We start from the raw sequence: 24,184 nt of genomic DNA on the forward strand, positions 1-24,184 counted from the left end.
CTGCTAGTCTCTGCATGGAACTGCACTTCAGAAACCTGTGGGTGATGTCACAGAGGCTACGTCCATCTTTATTTACAGTCTATGGGTAGAACTTGAGCACCAACAGCCATGTGTGTATTGTAGGTTGCAATAGAGTAGTTCTAACTATGGTTAAGATACAGTAGGTGAATACCAGCAGGTCATCTATCATGGTTGTATGCATGCATAAATCCGCCTCGTCTGCCCCTTAATGTGGCACCATGGTCTGAGGTCGGGAGCCCTTCAGATACATAATAGAGTATGGAATTTTCTTTTTGTTGGATACTGTTGTTTAAAGTACTTCTTAATTAGAAGGGCGAATATTTTAATTCAGTGGAAGAGTTAGTTCAGTGTTAATTTCGGTATCTCTTCCAGGGTGAATTTCTTTAGTTAGGTCAGAAACTCTCTGGTGATTCACTCGGTTAAATAGTTGTTAAAAGTAGTTCTTCCTCTCTGCTCTCTGAGCTGCATTGTGTGCTGTGTTTCCAGCAGGTGACTGACTGATGTGGAAGCAGTGTGAACCCTGGTCTCCCGTGGCTGCTCTGAGCTGTTCCCCACTGCCCTCCGAGGCCTTGCCGGGAGGTTTGTTCTGCCTGGTTGCTGTTGTCTGCCTGCGTGCTCTATTCCCCGGAGCAGTGGTGTCATCATGATGTGAGCTGAAACCTGAGCGCCGACTACATGCATGGTCAGGCCGTCCTGTCACCTAGCCACCCTACTGGGACTGACCATGACAGGAAGGGTGCCCAAAAACATACCCAGAGACCTCTTTGTTTCACACGGCTCCGAAAATAAGAACCCATGCTCAGTGCAGAACATTTCCCACAGCGATCTCTCTGCAGACCCACACAAACACATGTATTTCCTCTCAGATGTCACTCCCATACCTCCCTCATTCATGCAAATGTGATCTGAAGCCAGGAAACTTAACTGAGGTGTGAACAATCTGTGTTATTGGATAAAGTAAAGACTGCAGATTGTTGATCTTTGTGCAGATATCAGCTGATATCAGATATCAACTATGTCTCTTTATGTACATTCAAAGCTCATTACATTGGGAAAAACTACAGGATGAACAGAGTAGGCCAGAGGCCCTTGGAGGCCCTTGACATTTGATTGGGAGTCTGCACTACAAAAGTACACTGAGATGATGAAGGCTTAAAGACAGGTCTCTCATTTTTTATCTCATCTCCAGGCCTCTTTATTGAGGGGCAGTGGGTGAAAATCCTGCTTTTAATCATTTCAGTTAATATCATCGTGCACTTTGAAACTGGTGGGCTTGTGAGGCTCTGTGTGACACTTTTCATAATGGATTCTTGAATGCAGCAGGATCTGGGGGTTCAACAGGGGCCCACAGCTCAAATTTGTCCCTGGGCCCCCGTAGCAGCTGTTCTAAGATGACGATTTGTTGTTGATTTTATGTGTGTGTAGAAAAATACCTTTCTTCTCACACTCTTATTATGTATGCATTGTAGTTAAAGCAAGTAGGTATTGAAAGGCTCGGTTTTCTGAGGGCAGGTTCTTCAGAGTAAATATGACCATTGTTTCAAATATGGTGTTTAAAGGCATTAAAGTCATGCACATTGAGCAGAATTTCAAATATGAAATGTCGTATGTATCCAGTATACACACACATATATATATATATATATATAATATATATATATATATATTTATATGTGCGTGTGTGTTGACATTAGATTTGATAGTTCTGTCATTGCTTTTGAATCCCTTCTTAAAACACAAAAAATGCCTTCATCTTTCTGCAATTTTGAATTTTATAATTCTTTTATTGTTGATTCATTCTTGTTTATATACTTTGGGAAATATTTTGTAACTTTTTAAGAAACGTGCAATTCAGATATAAGCTCATTATAATTATTATTATCACTATTAATTATTATTATCATTTGTGTAATTATGTTTTCTATATTCTTGCTAATATAGCTGTCGGTCAGAATATAAGCATGAAAAGCAGCAAGAAAGATTATGTGACACGGTCATAGAAGCAAATAAGCATCTTTATTGCAATTTTGGCAAAGACTATAATTATGCTATGATTATAACACAGAGTGAGGGGGCAAAAACTGGAAAAATGCACTGATGAGGTCAATGACCTCTCAAGGTCACCAGAGGTCAAATATATGATGCTCCACGTCTGAAATAAAACCTTGGAGTATGTAGATTGTATGCTAAAACTTTCATGCTTTAGTCAAACCATGCACAATTGGTTTGCCTGTCTGCCCAACTAATATATACTGTTTATATAAAGGCTTGACTTGTTGAGTTAAATGTCTTTAAACCCTGAAACCTGAAAATACTTTGTTGTCCTTTTGGCTTCCTCTCAAAGACCAACAACTGCTCCTGTTGTCCCCTCCACAGGACTACTCACACAAGACACTGAACCTCCTTCCTGTTGCCTTTCCTTCCTGCACACACACACACACGCACACACACACGCACACACACACACCATACTGCTGTAATTATCACTCAGTGAGACAACCACTCTCTAACAGCTACACCTTGCTGACACGCGACATTCAGGAGAGGACACTCTCAGCGTTATCACTGAACTCCTCTGCTGGAGAACAGCTGACAGGACGCTCACACCAGCCAAATCCAAATCCAAATATTTAAGCATCAGTCAGGTAAACAGGTTGCGAGCCTCCCCTCGTCCGACCCGTGATTAAGAGAGCATCGGGGGGGGGGGGGGTTTAGTTCAGTAGCTGGGCTGACAGAGTCCCCTGATAAGGATGTATAAACAGCTCCACCTTACAGTGGCTACAGAGAGAAGTTGCCCCTCGGAAACGGCAGATTTCCACTAGGGCCAGGGTGCATGAATATTTTATTAGGGTAAATAATTAATAATTAACAGCAAACAGGCCAGTGATCAAATGGAGCAGCGTGGCAACAGACATGAAAAATCAGACTCTTGTAAACAAAGACGAGAGGACCCAGATTTCCTCCCCTCTCGCCACCTTCTCTTCTCGCCTTTTAAATATGCGCATCCTCAGTCGCCCCCCCGCGTCGCCGTAAAACCACACACACACACACACACACACACACACAAATACAGGCACATGTAGGAACACACACAAACTCCATATCAGCGACTCCGTCAAACTCACACAAAGTGCTGCCATAACCCCCTCCGTCACTCACTCACATTCATACCCACACTTATTTTCCGTCACAAGAATGAAATTTTCATGTATTCCTTGGCGACCCGGGGAATGTGACTGAGCGAGAACACTTGATCTGGCCACCCGCTGTTTTCTGATGGAAAGATTTGCTTTTTAATACAATCGTCACTCCTCCCACCTGGATATGCCACACCAAGACAAATCCCAGCTGTGTGACTCCAAAACCTGACAGAGCTTAAAAATTCCCTTATTACCATTCCCTTAAAATACCCAGCCACACTAACTCCCAACAATGGAGGAAATGCTAATCACGTCTCTCGGCGGCTTAGAGGAGCATGAAAACAGAGCCACCAATATGGAGGCTTTGGTGCATGTACAAAAAGTAAGGAAGAAGAAGAAAGAAAGAAAGAAAGAAAGAAGAAGAAGTCCCAGCTTTAATGACACACATTCACAGAAGCGTCATGGCTCTTAAAAGCTGCTTCTTCAAAATCTGGCACATCTTGCCGCTTGACTTTAGCCAGAGGAGACATTTCATAAAAATCAGACTTAATCGTGTAAACAACACGCAGACAAACAGAAAACCACTGCAAACAAAAATAAAACAACTTTGGAAGCTGTGTACGGATCGCCTTCAGAGTTAATTTTAAAATAAGCATCCCGTTCCTTGGAGATTTTAATTAATGCTTTAATATGCAAATAAGTTAGCAGAGATAAAATCATGACAAACAGATGGCAAGTGTGGGTAATTATTTTGTGAATCCAGCAGGGGCATGTATTAAAGTTATGGCATCATTTTCCTCAGGCCTCTGCAGCCATGGAAGGTGGAGAGAGAGAAAAAATACCCACTGATGAACTGAGACACAAATGACTGACTGGTGTCTCCAAGTCTGTGACCACACTGAGTCTAAATATGTCACAAAAGACGAGATGTTACGGAGGCATAATGATCAAGTCACCAGTGTCCCTTAATTCAAAATTAGAGGGAAAATGTACATGAAAGCACCAACAGTCATTTGACTGAACTACAGACCTGAAACGCAAAGTGCATTTGACTGTGACAGCATCACTAGTAGCCTGTACTATTTACAGCAGACAGGGCAGAGTTCATGAGAGCAGGTACTGTTTGTGTGTACTGACACATGCCCATGTAGTAGCTGCTACCCAGTTTGCATATAATCAGATTTTCAGATGCCTATTTTTATGAGCACTTCCAACAATTTCTTGTCCATTTTGGCTTCAAAGGAGATAGACGAGAAATCCTTCAACCCAAGCAAGTGGCTCTGTGAGACTACACCAAAGCATACTGGTGTGGAGCTATTTGTGAGTTTTGCTATTGTTATACCGCCAGCTTTAGCATCAAGAGCTGTTTACTTAACACCAGTCTAGAAGAAACCTTGACACAAGTTCAGCATCAAGCTTCATTCACTAATTCGCCAAGAGTTGTCTCTAGTGGTGGAATGCAAACCCCATCACTTCTTTTTGTCTATTGAAGACAGCATGCTAACCAGCTAGCCTTGTTTCGTCTATTCTAACCTCTTGTAGACGCAACATTCGCTGCTGAGCTTGGCAAGTGACTTCATCAACACCGCCACCCGCTCCCAGCAAGAAACCACACTCAGCGACAGAGAACACATACAAATAGCACCATTGGGGTGAATGCTAGCATCGCAATGCTAACTTGCTCACAAAGGTAATGCTAACATGCTAATAGCCTATTAAGCAGGCATAATATTAACCATATTGTCCATCTTGGTTTAGCGTGTTTGCATGCTAACGTTAGCTAAAGCCAAAAGAGAGGTTCTGGCTTTGTTGAAATCACTCACTACTTCCAATGTAGTCCACTATGTGTGAATGTATAGTGAAAATGATTAGATGAGAAGGATATATTAATGTTTCAAACCCCTGAACTGCTGTTTTACATCTGGGGGGGGGGGGTCCAAGTCTTAACCAGTGGGGTCAGATTCCCCCAATCCTCACCATAATTCGATAATTCTATTGCGCTGGAAGAAAGAAAAATGGCCCAAACCTGAGTAGTGTCTGGAAGCTCACTATATAGTGACAAAGGGAGTGATTTCAGACGCAACCAGTGTCATTCATTCTGCAGGTCATAAACCAAAGTACTGGACAAATTTAATTTGTAAATGCTAAAGTTATCACCATTGTTATTAGGATTCATCTGTTGAGGCTCATGAACGTCTGATCCAAATTTCATGGCAGTCCATCAGATCACTATCGAGCCATTTCAAAACCAAATCACAGAACCTCATTGTTTTGGTAGATGAAAAAATCATTTAAAAGCACAACAGTTCGTAAATTTAAAATTAAAGAAATGTAACAAACATATGTATTTAATGGGACTTTTTGCACTTGTAAAATAAACTCATCAGTGTTCTGTAGTAGATAACAATGTATGAAAAAATTTCTATATAAAAAATATTTCAAGCATGTTTCTTGTTATTTATCACCCAACTTATATCTGTGATAAGCTGAAATCAGCTGATGATATCAGTCACACTGATGTTATCCATCAGGCTCTGGCTGCTTATCGCTGTCGTGTTGAAGCACTCTACTTTTTTCTTTATCAATGGTCTTGGTAAAGTCTAAAAGCCACTGTAGAAAATCTTTAAACCCAAAACCACATACAACGTTACCACCATGTAAAGTCCAGTGAAACATCATATCAAGACCATGATTCAGCAGAAGAGCCAATGTCCTGAAGACCAAACAAAAGAATGAGACCTGTAACTATGACAATAACTGCACCCACCTGCTCCTGTGGCAGTGCAAGGTCCAAATCCAGACTAGCAAGAGAGCCGTTGATCCTCAGGGCCAGACACAGGGCCATCAGGCCCCCGACCTTCACTTCGTTCTGACGGAGGTCCAGACGCTGAATCTGATGGCTCTCAGCGAGGAACTCAGCCAGTGCCACAGCACCTTCACCCGAGAAAACACACGTCAGAAGGTCAGAGGGTGTAGCTGCAAGGCTAGTTTCATTTTGGCAAACTAATCTCAGTAACCTACTTAGTCTAGATTGCATATTTCTATAAAAAAACCCATAGGTTCATCTGTGCGGCAGGTTATTATGACCCAAAGTTAAGTTTTGTTGCTAGGCGACATCTAGTGGTCATACTAATTATGACAGGAGCAAAGGGAAAAGTGCAGTGACGTAGTATAAATTGAGACAAATGTTCCATTCCCAGGTGTTTTATATTGTAACCATGACAACAAAGACTGTCTAATGTTAAGGAAGTACTTACTTTAACCCAAAATCACCATTTTTTCCTAAAACTAACCAAGCCATGAACGTTATTATAGTAACCATGGTGACAAAGGTAGGTGCGCTGCTATCAGCACACACAACGTGTGTTTATTATTGTAACCATGCCAACCAACTGTTTTAGGAGACACTCCTATCAGAGGGTTGATGGTTGTTCAAGTTGGAGGATGAGTTGATTCTTTACTAAACTAGACTTTGTAAAAATTCATTTACCTGCTGAATTCTTTCACTGTTCTTTGGTTTAAAGACCCTGGTGACAAAATCTATAGTTTGGCATGAAGATTTTACGTCCAGAATAACTCTGCCTCTGAGAAATGCTTCTAGAAATAAAATTCAAATCTGCTTTGCTGCTGGAAATGAGCTGGTTCCTGGTGAGTTAAACATGACGAGTCATTATAAGATACAGTAGGTGTGAAAAGCTTCTGCAGTACTAATGACACTTTACAAATTTAGGCCTAAATGTCAATTGGCTGAAGGTGGTTTTAAATGTCACTGATTCAAAAGGGGAAAATCACCAGTTTAAAAACACAAAATTTGACTATTTGTAGTTGATACAATTAGTTCAATTATTTATAATAGTTATAATAATAAATTTATTGTCAGTAATTTTTCAAGCATATTCCAACTAAATCATCAACTCAACAATTTTTGGGTTTTATTCGTCTTCTATAGTTTTAAACTGAAAATCTTTGGCCAAAACAAGCCATATAAAAATGTCAGCTTGGTGTCTTTTGCATTTTCACAATATTTTGACATTTTTTAGACCAAGAAGAAAGCAAACAAATTTTAACAAAATTTTGAAATTTAAATGTACCACAGCTCTATTACAGTAGATTGCTAATTTGGTCACAACTTGATTTTGAATATTTTACCAAATTCAATATTAAACATGAAAAATGACAGTATAATACGGTAAATGTAATTATATATCATATTAAAATTATATAAAAAAATAACAACAAAACATATTCAATTTTAATGGGCCTCATCTTGATGAAATGATCCAATACTTTTAATGGATCGTTGTACCTTCACAGGTGATACTGGCCTGGGCCAGGCCGAGCTGCAGCACTGAGCAGTTCACCATCAGGGGCATCCTGATCACCTGGATCCCCTCGTTCCCCAAGAAGTTCTCGCCCAAATCCAGGACCTGCAGGACCTTCAGCACGGGCTGCAAAACAGGGATCCTGAGGTCACATTGATTCTTGTCAGCTCTTACCTGGGACCAGATGCTGTTCAGACCAGGTCCAGGCAAACACTGAAGAATTAAAAGTTTGTCAGTCTAAGTGAGTTTAAATGAATCCTCTGTGTGTGCTGTGCTACTTTCAGCGGCTGAGAAGTTTTAATTATCATTATTATTATTATTATGCGGTGATTATTATTCCTTTTCAAAAATGTTTCCTCTCATGTTAAAAGCTCAGAACTTCTGTTTCCACTCTCCAGAGCCACATTAGCATTGAAGGTTGATTAGCTGGTGCATAAAGCTGGGGGTGTCTGGGGCACAGGGGGCCTATGTTGCCCAACAGCTTGAAGAGGAACGTGCCACCCACTCCTTGGTTGCCCCCTCGCCTCGCCACCCTTGTTAAACTCCTCTGGTCACTGCTCTGAAGAGAGAGAGAGCATGGGGGCGGAAAGGAAGCCAGGAAGGCAACCGACAGACCCAGAGAGCGTCTTCTTCTGAGTTAATTTGCACCGTGGTGACAACAAACACACTTGAGAGGGCCCCCCCCCCCCCCCTCCTTTTTTCCTCGCCGAGTCGCAGCACACAGAAGCACCGGCACATCCAACGCGTGGCGAGAAGCTTTCTCTGGCGAGGAGGGGAGGAGGAGGAGGAGGAGGAGGAGAGGGAGGAAGAGCTCCTCGAATGGCTATGCACGAGGGATAATAGCAGACAATTAAAGAGGCGACTGCGTGGTTGAGAGTGTGTGAGAGTCAAGCATGGTTGAAGCCTGTCAAACGTAAACCACGGGAGGGTTGGAGTGAGAAGTTTGAGGGGGGTAGGAGTGTGAAACCACCAAACACACAGTATGCTTTCACACATGACATGCTGGCTTTAAACAAAAAAAAAACAAAAAAAAAAAACAGCAGAAACACGCAAAGTGACAAAAAAAAAACAAAAAAAAAAAACAGAGCCCTGCTTAACATACCTCACCTCACCTCTCCATCATCATCTTATAAATTATTTTGAACAAGGAGTAAATTTAGATGTCATCAGCAAAATTTGAGAAATCAGAGTCAAGTGGATTTTGGCCCAGATCTGCCCCCCCCCCCCCCCCCCCCCCACATCTTAGTCCTTCAAAAGACAAACCAGGAGGACGGAGAACAGAAGCAGATACACCAAGCAGAAAGGTTAATAACAGCTCTCCTCGTCATCATATTCGACACGACCAGCTACGGCTCTAATTATCATCATTATGGCCTGCAAGGACATCTACTTATCCCCGTGACTGGCAGGCCGCATGAGCAGCCCTCCTTAACACACATCTATTATTTAATCAAACTGTTCCTTCTTTTGGTAGCACTGGAGGAGACGAGCGAAGTGTGTGTGTGTGTGTGTGTGTGTGTGTGTGTGTGTGTGAGCGTACGAGGCAGGCCTTTAATTTCTAGCCTTTTGACTTCTACAATCGCCACTCACATGACAGGAAGGTGCAGTTTATGCTGCCAATCAGGTGGAAGGAATGCATGTTATTAGGAGTGTACGATGAAACGTGTGGAGGCGGGACGTTATTCAGAGAAGGGAACTCTCTGGTTGAGGACCAACGCTCCTCATCTCCTAAATACCACATAGAGGAAAACAGGTATCAGAGCTGCTCCGCTCACTTCATGGTCAGAAATAGACTCAAAGTAGGTGTGTTCAAGTCTTTAGTCTTTCTGTGTGTAGGATGGCGTGTTGTTCCTGAGCTGCGGTGGAGGGACAGAGTGTGTTTCAATTCAGGGGCCACACCTTCGAGGGCCGCGTCCTCTGTCCTTCCAGTTCACCAATCAAGCTGTACCTTCATACCTCTGCACACAGAATCAGACCCCAGGGCGGTTTACAAGCAGTTCCAACACTAAGCATACAGAGGCCTGGATAGCTTTATCTATTGTAGACTAAACGTTCTGTTCTAACTTATAGTACAGTGTTTTATCCAACATCCCTTGCCATTGCATGGTCTTATAGGTGTGACTCATGTTGCTGAATGTACCTACAAACATAAATATAGCTGTCTCCCTTGGAGACAGGCTGAAGGCATCTCCTCTACAAGCAGAGTCCTGGACTGTATTAATCTATTGGCTTTCTTCAGTGTTTGATTTTGCTCCTCACCAGCGTCTTGGCCAGATGGACCATGCCTTCAGCAGTGATGTGGTTGTTCCTCAGCAGTAAGACCCTCAGACCTGCCGTCTGCCGCCTCAGACCATCACAGAGCTCCTCCAAACCTGGATTATTAAAAATAAATACATGGATTCAATTATGGTAATCAGCAGAACATGATCAACTTAACTGCTTGTCTCTGCTTGTGATTGTAAGCTAAATGGCTCCGACAGATGTTTAGTGGGAGTGTCGCTGCAGTGCTGCTTATGACTTCAGCTCCAGTAACTATGACGAGGGTTGCTATGTGCGTAACCTTTTCACATATGTGTATTAATTAGATAATAAACTGTGCAAGTTAGCATGCTGACAGTGTGACGACACCTCCCACTATATTTACCTATGAGGTTCCTCGCGGGCAAATGAGGTAGGTCATTCTTTAATAAAAAAAATTAAAAACTGATCATGGGTCTGATCACTAATTATTAGTAACATTATGTGTCACACTTGTGCAAACTTCTGCGGAGATTTGCTAACTCTTGTTCACATAATGGGAATGATAAATATTTAGGGATGCATGTCTTGACATAAAGTGCAACTTTTTGAGAAATACACTTATTTGCTTTAATGCACAGAGTGAGATATAGACATAGTAAAAACATGTATCTCCCACTAAAACCCATTTCTGTTTGTGTTCAGATTACACACATGAAAAACAACATGTTAATCGGTGAGATTTAGATGTGTAGCTACATGGATTTTTGAACCAGGCTCGTTGTTTTGCTCTTGGAAAGAATATTTCCTAAACATTAACTTACCTGAACATAGTTTTATCAATACTTCTAGCCAGACCATAACAGTGGGGACAGCCCTATAATCTGGAATGTCCCTGACTGACAGACTGACTGACTGACTGACTAACTGACCATATTTCCACCAGGTCCAGTGGTGGTTCAGATCTGGACTGTGAACCGGATGCCAACACCTCTTGTTACAGGTAGTCTACCAAGCTGCTCTGGTTTCCCTGCTGTTTGGGAACTGCAGGGAAGAGGAGGAGCACTTCCACTACACTGAGCCTCGCCTCCATTACAGCAAATACACTACTTTCATTACATGTATCATTATTACTAAGGGAGGCAGAGGAATAACTAAACATAAGACACACCGAGCAGAGAGAGCAGGAGAGAGGGAGAGAGAGAGATGTTATCAGTAACTGCTAAAGAAGCTAGCAGATCTGAATAGCATGTACAACAACAGAAGCAGCAGCATCTGGAAATGAGACAATACACTTACTGCAGCACAGCAATAAAAGCCCTGTTAAGACATAAAGGTTTTCTGCCCACTGAAATGTTGGAGGGCTTTTGATTACAGTAGTGTTGAGTTTGTATTAATACATAATGCAGTAACCTTAACAGATGGGAATGACTGAAAACAAGGTTTTGTACTAAAATACTGTTATGACCAACTCTTCATATCAAACAGAGGGAGTTAGACCTGCCTCTAATAAAAGTCTGTAACGTTTTGGAGTTGAAGTAAATAAAGAATAAACTATTGTGGATCCCAGACGGAGGCTGTGCTCTGTGTGACAGACTCAATAAGAAAGATAGTCTATCTCTTCTAACTTTAATTTATGCTTAGGGATTTTGTCAGACACTATGGTTTTAAAATGAGGATTTGACCATAGGCGGTTCAGACATATACTAGGTTTTGACCTAGTCTTGTTTCCAAAATGTTGAACCATTCCCCCCAAATGCAATCAAACAGGACTTCAGTCTGTAGTATTTAGTTTATCTGCACAAACTGAGGACAGTGTCTGAATCAATGGTGTTTGTTCTGTACCAAAGATGAAAATGTTACCAGAATCTGCCACAGCATTGTTGCTGAGCTCCAGAGTCTTTAAGGTGGTGTTGTAGCGTAGCAGGTCTCCCAGCTGCAGGGCGTCCTGGTAGCTGTTCAGCAGGTTGTTGGTGAGGTGGAGCTCTTGCAAAGCCCTGTTTGCCTTCAGTGCACCAACTACAGGCAGCAACAAAAGACAACATCAGGAATATGTCATCACTCCCTTAAAGTACAAGTATTCTCCTCAAACTGTTGAATTAGTCTGAGCTGAGAAAGCAGCAAGCAGAAATGCTACCAAAAATGTTTTTTCATTGCTAAATCCACTTTGTCAGAGCCTTTTCATTTAGAAGTTCAAAGAGGATTCCAGTATTTTTTATCCTTGATTTTCTTTTTGTAGCCACCTCCCTGATAGAAATTCAGTGAAAGACATCAGCAAGAAACACGTTATATCCATTGACATATATACATAGACACCGCATTGGCCACCGGATCCTACGTCAACGTTGCTGCCATATTGGACCGGGCAAGACTGGCCTGTTAAGACGCATCTCAGCAACGGGCTGAAGCGACCAATGTGGTGTCTATGATCATATCCCTATGCATCTAGTTTGACTTTAAGTTGGGCTCAGCAACAGGCTTCTGAAATGACTCATGAAGAACTGAAGTTTATTTGCCCTGACTGCGTTTTGCAGAATTCCACACTGGTTATCATGAGCCACAGTCAGAATGGTCATAATCATGAATCAGACCACATCCTTTCAAGTTTGTAACAGTGATTGATGAACTTTTGTGATTTTAACAAGCAAGTTATTCTTGGTTGTAAGGTTCTTCCCCAGATACAGTTCTTTGTTGGGGATCAGGTCCCTGGAGAAGCACCAGCAGGTTTTACTGGTTGGTGAGGGCACCTGCAGGTAGGGGGGGGTGGAGTCTGAGGAGATAATGTGAAGCTGTTAAGCACAACGGGTGAAGCTCAGAAACAGTCAGAGGACACACACACAGAAGTCCAAGAGAAAATCTGCTGTTCCAACTTGAGATGGAGAAGGTGGACCACACCCTGAACCCTCACGCAATTAAAACATACAGATATGAGATATGGTCCTCTAAGTTGAGGCCTCTGGATCGTAACTGTAGTCGTCTGATTGATGGCAAGTGAACTTGAGCATGAAACGACAGCACAGCAGGAATCGCCACCTCCTGAAATCACTGCAGTGAAGATCAAGTGGTACTCATTCAAACATGAAGGAGATGTGGCAGAGGTCAGAGCTGTGTCTCCTCAGACCTCACAAAACACCCGTCAAATTTCATGACCCTCTCTTACAGAGTGTCAGCGTGCACCTCCGTGTTTTCCTTCTTTTCATTTCTGAACGTCATTGCAGCTTTGAATGGTGCACTGCAGAGTTCTCTTGTGTTTTTTCCCCTGGCATTCCCTGTGCATTTGTGTAATGTGTACTGTACTGTGGTACACGTGTGTCTGTGTTGCCTGGGCCCTCGCTGCCCCTCGCATCCCGATCGATGCTGCAGATTTGATCAAGCCTGTTGGGCTGCATGTGGAATGCCAACATTGTCATTAGGCACAGTGGGGACCAAATGGTGGAATCGGTGGGATTGATCCGGTCGACTCCACCGCGAGCGCCCAATCCCGCAATCAGAGGCCCCTCCGATCGAAGGCAATGATCCTCAGCCAGGACCCCCTGTTGGGAGGGAAGGAGGGGTGGCCGCCGGCTCGGTGAAGGCAGAGAGAATAGGGTAGGGGTGGGATAAATGTGGGAGGAGGGAGGGTTGGGATGGGATGGGATGGGGGGGGGGACTGTGTGAGACTCTAAAATATCAAACTGATCCAGGAAGTGGCTGTTGCTGTTGTGAAGAGTGGGCAGCATACTGCGTCCATTTGGGTCTTTTTCTGCTCCCAGCTGAGAGGACCCGAGAGGCTGAGATCAGCATGTGGATGTTTGTGTCCAAACAAAAAGTCAGATTATTTCACTCTGACATCAGATCGTCTACCAGAGTTTATTATAGTTCATTCCATCTGATAATGAAAATTAATACACAGTGAGAAAATTGTGTGTGTGTGTTTGTGTCCATCCATATACAGCACTCAACCCCCCTCTGAGTGTTGCGTTCACCCGTGGTGAGTGAATTTATATGTGTGCATACTCAACCAGTAATTGTTTGCCTGTGTCTACATCCAATTCACTTGTGGGTCACATGACCCACCGATGCCCCTCTACCCCTCCTCCCCTCCTCCACGGTCACACACACTGTTCACAGATACAGCAGCAGCCAATCAGTGAAGGTCAGAGAGGACGGACCTCACTGACTGTTGGTGTTTTGTTAGATAGTTAAATTAAGTGTTCATGTGCTTTAAATGTGTGTGTGTGTGTGTGTGTGTGTGTGTGAGAGTGTGAGTGTGTGTGTGTTTGCGTGTGCGTGTGTGTGTGTGTGTGTGTGTGCATGTAAGTGTGTACAGATGATATTTGGATGTGTAAAAATATAGAAATGTGCATATGTAAGGTCATATTTTGGCTCAAGAGACTATACATGAATCCAATATGTGTGTGTGCGTGTGTGCGTGTGTGTGTGTGTGTCCTGGCTGCCAGAACCTTTATAGATGTGTGCAGTGGTGTGTAAAGTGACAGGTAAGAGATTAGGCCTCTAATCCGGGTCCAGACCTGCAGAGAGGGTCACAGGTCAAAATCTGGTCCTGCTGGCCACAGGACACATGCACACACACATACACAGACACACACACCTACACACACACACACATGCACGCACGCACAGACACACACACACACACACACACACACACACACACACACACACATTTACACATGCTTGTACACAGTCAACACTTACACATGAAGATAATTTAACAAACAAATAAGATCTTGGTGGTCAGTGTTCAGCAGCTGAAGCTCAGGAGTGCTCAGTGTGTGTGTGTGTGTGTGTGTGTGTGTGTGTGCGTCATACCCAGTGTGTAAAGTGGCATGCCGCTGAGCTGGGCATTGTGAAGGTGCAGCACTGTGAGCCGGCTGGTCAGCAGAGCTTTAGATAGAGACAGGGCTGGGTAGTCGACCATGGGCACGTTACACACATCTAGCCTGGACAGACACACACTCTGGAACACAGTGTGCAGAAATACAATGAATACAGACAAAGACACAGTTGAAGACACGTCTAATCTGACCAAAAGGAGAGAAAGAAGAAGCGAGGGGGAAGGAAAAAAAAAAAAGCTTTACCATATGCTGTCAAACACTCAGACCTGTCAGAAGAGGAGTGGAGAAGGTGGAGCTGCAGAGTTAGAATCTAACAGTGGACCAACCTGTCTGTCCACCCTCACATCAAACACTGAAGAAGAAACCAGGAAGAGGAAGAAAACGTGCCTGAGTGACGGGGCGGTCAGGTAGATGGGGCAGATATGGGGCATTGTGGGTCTGGGTTTGACATTAGATGTTAGGGATTTTGTTAGGTGTAGGATGATGCTGGATATTCGGGGGTGCAGAGGTAAACTAGATTCACCTCCTCATGGTCGTCTGCCTCCTCCACTCAAACTGTTTATCCAGAGTCATAAAATATGAACCATTTGTGTGAAATTTTGTCATAATTGCTGTGAAGTCTTGAAAAATGGCTAAACAGTGTTTTGTGAGGTCACACTAACATTGACCTTTGACTTTTATCCTTTAGCCACCAAATTTTAATCAGTTCTTTCTTGAGTCCAAATATATACTCTATATAAATGTTATTTTCGGTGGTTTAGAGTATGTGCGTAGGAGAGAGCAGTTAAACATCAATAATAGTTATAAGAGCTCGTAACTCAAATGAACTCAAATGCTGCAGGTTCACTTTTGGCGCAACATGAGATTTGATGCACTTTAACACAATGCTTGATTATTGTCCTACATGTGATCATATTCTATTCATCTCTTTTGGAAATAAAATTTCCTGCCTTGTGCTCTGTGGCAATTTTGTTTTATAATCCAATAATTGTGAGATCCTGATGTTTGGGTGTACAAAGCCAAGGACCTTTGACCCCAGAGACTGGGATTCACTTCCTGCCTCCTACTACATGTATATGTGTTGTTGGGTTTAGGCTTCCTTCAAGTCGGTGCTTACTCCCTCAGTATTTAACCAAGACCAACAAACCTTAACCCCAGCACTCTGAGTGAGGAGCTTATATTGTGGGAAAACTAAAATAGGTGTGAACAGTTTCAGATGTGGTCAACTGAAATGTTTCTCACATTATAAAAACCACACAGCATCACATTTGGATAATGCAGATTAGTTGGATATGAATGTAATCTGTAGGATGCGGGTTTGGCTGAAACTGTGTAAACTGGTTGTGAGACTTTGGTGACAGTTGGAGAGTTGTGGTCTGGTCAGACCAGCATTTATATAACCCTGATCAGACCGTCCACTCTATTTGTATTTTTCTTTCATGTTATCTTCTTTCAACATTTCAATCCTGTTTGTTTATTTGTGGTCAGTAAAGGAGGATTTATCGACCATGTGATATAAGTCCTTATGAATTCTCCTTCACAACTTTCCTTGACCTCATTCCATTGAGCGGAGGTGGGTAGAGAGGAGATTATTGCAGCCCATGACAAATTAAAAGTCCTGCTCAAAGTCCTTATAGTGATTTCCCTCAGCCTGTGTTTCTCCAATCACACAGACATGAAGTCAGTGAGCAGTCGGCTACGATGTATTCTCCACCGACTGCTTCTCTCCTCACAGCTGATCAGTGGTGCATGCTGTGCTGTAGTGACCCAGTGTGTGTGTGTGTGTGTGTGTGTGTTTTCATGTGTTTACACTCGTGTTTGCTGCGGGTGAAGTTTGCAACCTGTTCGCTCTGCCCTGCATCTCCAATCCAACAAACTCACTTCCCAGGATGTACATTATCCCCCGGAGAAAGCGTACAAGAAAAGATTACTGTTCCACTGCGTCAGCCAACCTGCTTTATCAAATGAGCGAGGGCCCTCCAACCGGATGTTCCCATACTGCCGTTGTCAGAAATGTCAAGATGGGTTGTAGATTCATAGTACAAAATCATATCCAGCAAAGACGATGCTCCCTGGAAGAGAAGAAATAGTGCAGGAGAAAAAAAATGAAGAAAGCGAGGCCTCAAATTTGACAGGAATGTTATGAAGTTCTTTTGGGAGGAAAAAAATAGCCTCTAATCTGATACAGGGTGAGGCTTGAATATGAAACTGTATTGGAATTGGAAGACGAAGATGAGGAAAATAAGTTTTGCTCATAAAACTCACATTTTCTTCCAGTTGGGTTGCCTGCAGATTGATGAAATCAAAGTGCAGCGATTTCAGGACGACTTCCAGAGCTTCACAGGAGCGGTGGTCTAATCGCTCACCTTGATAGAGGCAAGCAATCAAACACAAGATAATTGGGAGCCTGTTTGCTAACAGGCAAAATTGCACAGCTCTAAATGTGCTTTATCCTTTTTCTCTGAAATGAACATTTCAGCCAAAATCAGGAGAAAACAGCTTCCTCTATAGGCGAAGTTTATTTGAGTGTTTGTGTGTGTGTGTGTTTTCTTTTAATAAAGTTGTGCGACTTAATCAGAAACAGAGAAAGAGAAATAATGATGACAGCTCCAGTTAGAAGGAACTGGATGTTGTTTTTCATGATTGCTTCCAAAGATGGGACTGCTCGAGTGTCCATTGATTACCAACTGCCTGCACAACGTCGTAATCAATAAACTGACGTCCCTTTATAAACAACTCAACTTCTGAAATTCCTTAACATAGTCTGATTACTTTGAGATACTTCCAAAATCATACAGAGTATGGAATAAACAATTTAACACATATATAACAATGTATACATACATTTCCTATTATTAATATTTAGCAGTACCTACTGCAGTGGGTCCAATTCATTTCAGATGGAAATTTTATTGATTAAACCATCAACACTGATACTGACACTGATCCACCTTTCTGAACACTTTTAAATAGTATTGTATTAATATACTAATTAGGGCTGATCAATTAATTAATATATAATCACAGTCGCAACATGACCAAGTGCAACATCCAAATCGCAGGAGCTGTTATGTCTTTGCTAAAGGTAAAATGTGTGACAACGCTCAGCCTTCAAATCATGTTCTCCACACGTAAAGGAACGTGTTTGTGAGGCACAAATCCCAACAAAAATCACATAATCATCATATTTATATTTTTTTCAGTGAAAATTAAAATGACCATTGCAACTGAAATTGCAATATCTGACAAAATAAGCAGCAGTACTACTAATATAGTAATTTTTGTATGGTTTGTTTATTGCTTTTAATTTGAAACTTGCAGCTCCTGTATTTTTTGTGCTTAGCAACGTACCTTCTTTTTTACTACCACTAGATATACATACATACCAACATTAAACAGCGTAATGGTTACAGCAGAAGTATGACCAATGTAATGCTATCTAATACTTGCATTTTTCATAATGAATCACAAAATGTTATTTCCTGTTTCTTTTGTTTTATGAATATATCCCTTTTACTATATATATCAAATATCACAAAAAGAGATGCTTCCTGTCCTTTAGGATGAATAAAGTTGTATCTTATCTTCTTTCACTGCATAACTATCATCTACCATCTGTAGAAAGATGTGAAACAAACCTTTATTCTACTTAAAGCCTTTTCTTTCTTCTTCTCTTGGACATTATTTTTTTTTTATTCTTGTTATCCAACCATTAATCCTATTGTTTGTGTGATTTTTATGTTTTTAGGAATGATTATCAGGGATCACTGTTAAATTTAATCATAATCTGATTATTAGAATGTGTCAGTGCTTCATATCCGATAGTTTTTTTTGTTTCATATATTAATATATAAGCAATATTATGACTGATGTGTCTTTACTATTGGATTTAAGTGATTACAACATTTTGTAATCTGATTACTGTCGCTCCCCAGCCCTGATCAGAAGTCACACTCCAAATGAAACTGTGACTGATCAAACAAGACTCAATCTCCCTCTCTCTCCCTCTCTCTCTCCTGGGTTCTTATCTCCCCAGCCAAGAAGGGGGAAATGATAATTACTATCATAATTATTTCCAAAATGATACTTTTCTCCTCTGTTTTAACAATAATCACTTAACTGAGTGATGGCGGAGGGCGTGTGGGGTGGAAGGGAGCGCCATCTGAAATCCCATTTTTCTAATCCGCCCTGCGTCGGGGAGATAATAAGGCAGCAACACCCGCAGTCAGATGTCATCAGTGCGTGACGACAATGACGCCCATCATGGCATCAGACACAACTTTACCCTGCTGCAGTGTGCAGATGTGCCTGCTGCTGTAATGCTACACTGGTGAGAGCCGGCAAAGTTTTTTAAGACCTTCAGAGTGAGGACATTTTGTCCAGTGTTGAATTTGAATGAGAATTAGGTTTAGTTTAATGTAACAGAATCAAATTTAGTTTAGCACATCTCGCCTCGCGTTATCTTAGATGACGGGTAGTCCAGATAGCGTTAGCCACAGGCTTGATAATCAACCTGTCAGTGTTAGCCCAAGCATAGCCTCGTTGGAGGGATGGGTACTGAAACCCAGTAGTAAACGGGCCCCAGGGCAAAATTTTAAAGACCATAGTATCGATAATCTGCAGTGTTATTGGTTCTGCTCTCGGTACTGGAGAAATTAAGAAAATAGATTTCCTGTTTATTATTGTGACATAAAATTTCTCTTGCACATTCTATCTCACCAACTCCGTTTCTGATTAAGACATTCGTCTACGATGCATTTTCACTAGTTCATCCGTCGTTGATCCAGGTGTGTTTTGTATGCTAGCAGCCTGGAGCTCACACACAGAGTTAACTACTTTTTTTTTTTTTAAGTTATTTTTTTGGGCTTTTATTGATAGAGCAGTGGAGAGAGACAGAGAGAGGGGGAAGGACATGCAGCAAAGGGCTTGTCCGATGCTGGACTCGAACCGGGGGCCAACTGCAGCGAGGACTGGAGCCTCTGTATATGGGGCGGATGCTCAAGCAACGGAGCTATACGACACCCGAGTTAACTACTTTTATTATTATTATACGAACATGGGTTAATCATTTTAATCATTAATCATGAAAAGTAACCATTGGCCAGCTAATTGTTATCAGTGTATTCTCAAAACAAGGCTGTTGAAGTTTGCTAGTAAAAAATGTTAATTGAGTTGAAATGAGAAAATAAAGCAAAGCTTAATTTTTTTTTTCTCTTACAAAATTCCAAAAAATACCGATAAGAAAACTGTTGAAGTACCAGATCGTTAAGCAGTAAAAGTAGTATTAAAATCTTGATGATATCTACCCCTAGTCGCCGGCAAGTGGTGTGTTTATCCCTGTTGGACGGCATGGAAAGAAGCGGTTGTGTGGCCTGGTCTGCAGTCACCTCTGACAGGGTTAAACAATGTACTAGCAAAAGGGGACCCGCAACATTAGATTAGCATCGCCAGCCACTGTTCACTGTCTACCTGGAGCCAGAGCTTCCAGCGTGGAGGCCAATTTTAAAGTGCAATTGGCTGACGAGTTGCTGGTGATCAACACACTGGTTGAATTGGAGCAGATGTGAACATTATCTGCGAGGAGACCTTCCACTCACTTATCCCCAAAAGACCACTAGAGCCTGCAAATATTACACTGGATAGCCCAGGCAGATCCAGAACACTGTGACCTACAAAGGAACTCACAGCATGCGTTATCCGCAGACGCACCGTAGACATCTTCCTCACACTGCTGCTGCCTGTGACAATCTTGTGAGAATGCATGAAATGGTGCACAACAGAGGACACGTACAGACATATGGTCAGCATGGGACATTAAAAACAAGGCTCAGCCACATTCTGTACATGCAGCACCGTGCATACCTCTCCCTATGCTGCAAAAGGTAAAGAAGGAGCTCCAGAAGATGGAAATGGCATCATCGAGAGGGTGACAGAGCACCGTCGACTGGTGAGCATCCATGGTGTCAGTCTTGAAGCAGAACTCAGGCAAAGAGTGCATCTGTGTTGATCTCAACAGGCTCAATGAGTAAAGAGAACAGTATATCCTGGCTACAACACCGCAAAAGTAAGTGGGGTCACAGTCTTTTCTTCACTCAGTGCCGTCAGTGGGTTCTTCCAGATGACTCACTACCTTCATTAAGCCATTTGGCAGATTCAACTTCTACCGTTGTAGGATGAGCATTCCATATAAGGTGGTCAGTGACAATGGACCCTAGTGTTCAAGTTCCAGGGGTCTGTATGGCAGCTTGACTTCAAGCACTGCACCCTCACTGCCCACAAGGCAATGGGCAGGCAGAGATAGCTGTAAAGATGGAAAAGAAAATTCTCAAGCAAGAAGATCCTGTAATGGCTCTAATGAGCTATAGGTCTGCTCCCTGCTCCACCACAGGCTTCAGCCAAGCCAAGGTGCTGATGGCGAGAAAAGTCAGAATCACGCTCCCATCAATGGAGAAACATCTCCCACCAGAATGACCCAGCAGAACGGCTGTGAAAGAAAATAATGGGAGGGAAAAGGCTCAACAGACTCACTACTTCTTCCTTCGTCATAGAACCTGACCCCGACCTTCCCTTATTCTCCAAGTTGAACCACGAAAAGTCGTGGTCTGCCCCAGTGGTGATCTTGCAGTGGAACTGGGACAAAGCCCTATTGATACTGATAATGTTGACTTCCGAGATAATTATGAGATAAAACATAAATTTTCAGTTAAAGTGTTCCTTTGATTCTGTGTGTACCACAGTGAAGTAAGGTGGCTGTATAATCACCTTTTTGAACTGAGAGAAGAAGTGGACACATTTCTGGAAGCGCTTTGACACAAACTTGCTGATTTATCAGATATATATGACCAGTGAAATCTGATCATCAATATATCAATGTAAGGAGGAAACCGCACAGTGTTGGTTTCAGAAAAAATGGAGGCCTTCAAAAAAAAAAAGGAAGAGACAAGGAGGGAAAAACAGACATCTTTTCACTCCTGTGTGAAACCTTGGAAGCCTCTCCTTGTGTCAACATATCCAGTTCTGTAACCCAGCATTTGCCTCAGTTGTCAGGGAAGTTTGCAGACTACTTCCCAGATGACCTGCAACATGAAAACCTTTGGCTTCTGGACCTTTTCTCTGCAGCTCCTGCTTCAGAATACATGGACACGTCCCCTGTGTTGGGTAATGAAGTATCAGCAGACAGCAGCCTGAAGCTTCAGATCAGACAAGTTGACCTTGCTTCATTCTGGATACTGACTACCAGTCAATATCCCCATCTGTCAATCAAACCAAATTCATGTTGCCCTTCACCACCACCACCTATTTACGTGAGTCAGGGTTTTCCATTGCGACTGTCACAAAATCAAAAGGCAAAGAACAAACTGAGAGCAACTATGAGTGCTACTCTGCGTGTCAGCCTCTCATCCCCTCCACCACCACTCCATCTCATTATTTCCCAGAGGCAAACCCAAGTGTCTCACTGAGGGTGCACAGAATATTTATTTTGGTCATTAGCTGACAGTGTATATTTTCTCCTTTTATTTCCTGGTTTAGTTTAATGTTAATTCTATGATTTCAATTTAGTTTACGATCAGGATTTGGGTTGAGGTTTAAAATTTGAACTAGGATTAGATTTTGTTTAACGTAAAGGTTACGATCAAATTTAGTTTAGGATTAGGGTTTAGGTTATCATAACAGTCATATTAAAATTTAGTTCAGGATTTGGTTTCTGGTTTGTATTTGAAATGGGATTAAGTTCAGTTTAATGCGAGGGTTGAAATTAAATTTTGCTTCAGGAAGAGGATTGGGGTTTAGAATTTAAACTGAACACTTTAAGAATAGAATGAATTAGGATTAAATTTTTGAATTTTAACTAGGATTAGGATAAATTTGTAGTTAGTGCTACAGTCAAATTTAGTTTAATTTATTGGGTAATCTATTTAGAGCAAAATCTGGATCGTGTCTAAGATTGTGTTTAGTTTAGTTTAAATTTTGTATTTTAACTAGCATTGGGTTTAGTCTAATATAAGGGTTAAATTAAAAATGAATAAATGTGATTTAATAAATTAGGGTTAAGATCAGACACTGATTCAGGTTCCGATTAATGCTAGGGTTGAGATTAATATATATAGATTTCGGTTATGTTAGTGGTTCCCAACCTGTGGGCCGCAGCCCCCTGGTGGGCCACAAAGGTATTGCAAGTGGGAGGACAAATTCACTAGAATTTTGATGAAAAAAGTTACTATGTGTGTATGCAATGTAATTTAAAAGGTAAATGTATATGTAATAAAAAATAAATACATAAATAATAAATAAAAAAATGGTGTTTTCAAATATTTTAAATTAAATGATTTTTAAAAACAATAAAAATGTTTAAAAACCTTACATGTTTCCCCTGCTTTCAGTTCAGTCCTGTTTGATTATTATCATTAAAATGAATAGCGCTCTGAGAAGGCATTATTTGGCCTCCATATTATTACTGGGTCAGATGTGGGCCGCCAACATTTTTGAGATCTTCAAGTGGGCCATCATTTAGAAAAGGTTGGGATGGGATGTGCTATGTTACACATCCTGTGTTGTTTCTGGAAAATTCTTGAAAATTGAGAACCTGCATCAGGAACAAGTGGAAAAATCCAGTGATGACAGCTTTTTGTACAACAACGGAGCAGCTAGCACCAAATACCGCATTATTTTTTTTTTTTGCAAAAACATAATAAATAACAAACTGCAAACAAAGGCTGTGCACACATTTTGTTCAACAAGATAATTTCCACAAATAAACTCACTTGGCAAGTGTTTGAGATTTACAGCAAATGTAAGATATTGTGTGTGTGTGTGTGTGTGTGTGTTTTTACATGGATTAAAAATATAAAATTATCAGTGCTGATTTGAACTGTTGTCCCATATTTTCTACATATTACATTTTCATTGAACATGTAAAACATTTAGAAAATAATTCAGTGTCTCGTGTCACATAAAGTCCTCAATCATATTTAATAATGATGGAGTGAGGCGTTCAGCTTACCTTTGAGATCCAGACATTTCACACTGCCACCTACACACACACCCTGCTGAGAGAGACAGAGAGAGGGGTAGAAGCAGGAGGTGTGAGGGAAAGGCGCGAACACACACACACACACACACACACACACACACACACACACACACACACACACACACAGAGAAATATTTGGCAACAGCAGTGCATCATCCACCCTCCCTGGTCTCTTTCCGCACGGCCTCTCCATCCATGCCACACTGTACCGGTTTGATCAGGGAGGCTTATTGGACGCCAGAGCATGAATTATAAATTTCACACAGTTTACCGCCGCCGTTGATGGTGACACGGCGTCCTAATTAACCAGTGTATAATAATTAGAAACAGCTGGTCATCAGTTGATGTGTTCATTTGCCAGAGCCACTGTTCCACATACATCTAATTTGACTGCATCAATCACCGGAGGTGGCAGATTTGTGCGGATGGTGGAAAACACAGATTTTCTTTTTCTTTTTTTTTTTCACTGACAAGAAAAACAGAGACAGAGAGGATTTTATAGATGATTGTAGGGAGAGATTCAGTAACAGGGATCACTGGGGCTAAAATACAGCTGACTTTTTTATGAATAAAAGCAGGTTTCTCCTCTTGTAA

General features: G+C 41.8%; 1 protein-coding gene across 1 annotated transcript in view; it reads right to left on the reverse strand.

Annotated features, from left to right (window-relative positions):
• Positions 1 to 4,684: 4,684 nt before the first annotated feature.
• Positions 4,685 to 24,184, reverse strand: part of si:dkey-288a3.2 (protein phosphatase 1 regulatory subunit 37) — a 34,534-nt gene continuing 15,034 nt past the window's right edge. Inside the window, exons 3-11 of the mRNA XM_056393924.1 lie at positions 23,561 to 23,606; positions 16,825 to 16,925; positions 16,512 to 16,631; positions 14,534 to 14,681; positions 11,585 to 11,740; positions 9,743 to 9,855; positions 7,468 to 7,609; positions 5,929 to 6,095; positions 4,685 to 4,756 (exon numbers count right to left, since the gene is read on the reverse strand). Coding sequence (XP_056249899.1) covers positions 4,685 to 4,756; positions 5,929 to 6,095; positions 7,468 to 7,609; positions 9,743 to 9,855; positions 11,585 to 11,740; positions 14,534 to 14,681; positions 16,512 to 16,631; positions 16,825 to 16,925; positions 23,561 to 23,606 — 1,065 coding nt within the window. The remainder of the gene's footprint in view (positions 4,757 to 5,928; positions 6,096 to 7,467; positions 7,610 to 9,742; positions 9,856 to 11,584; positions 11,741 to 14,533; positions 14,682 to 16,511; positions 16,632 to 16,824; positions 16,926 to 23,560; positions 23,607 to 24,184) is intronic.

Source organism: Seriola aureovittata, chromosome 13, assembly GCF_021018895.1.
Source record: "Seriola aureovittata isolate HTS-2021-v1 ecotype China chromosome 13, ASM2101889v1, whole genome shotgun sequence".
Classification (NCBI taxonomy): domain Eukaryota; kingdom Metazoa; phylum Chordata; class Actinopteri; order Carangiformes; family Carangidae; genus Seriola; species Seriola aureovittata.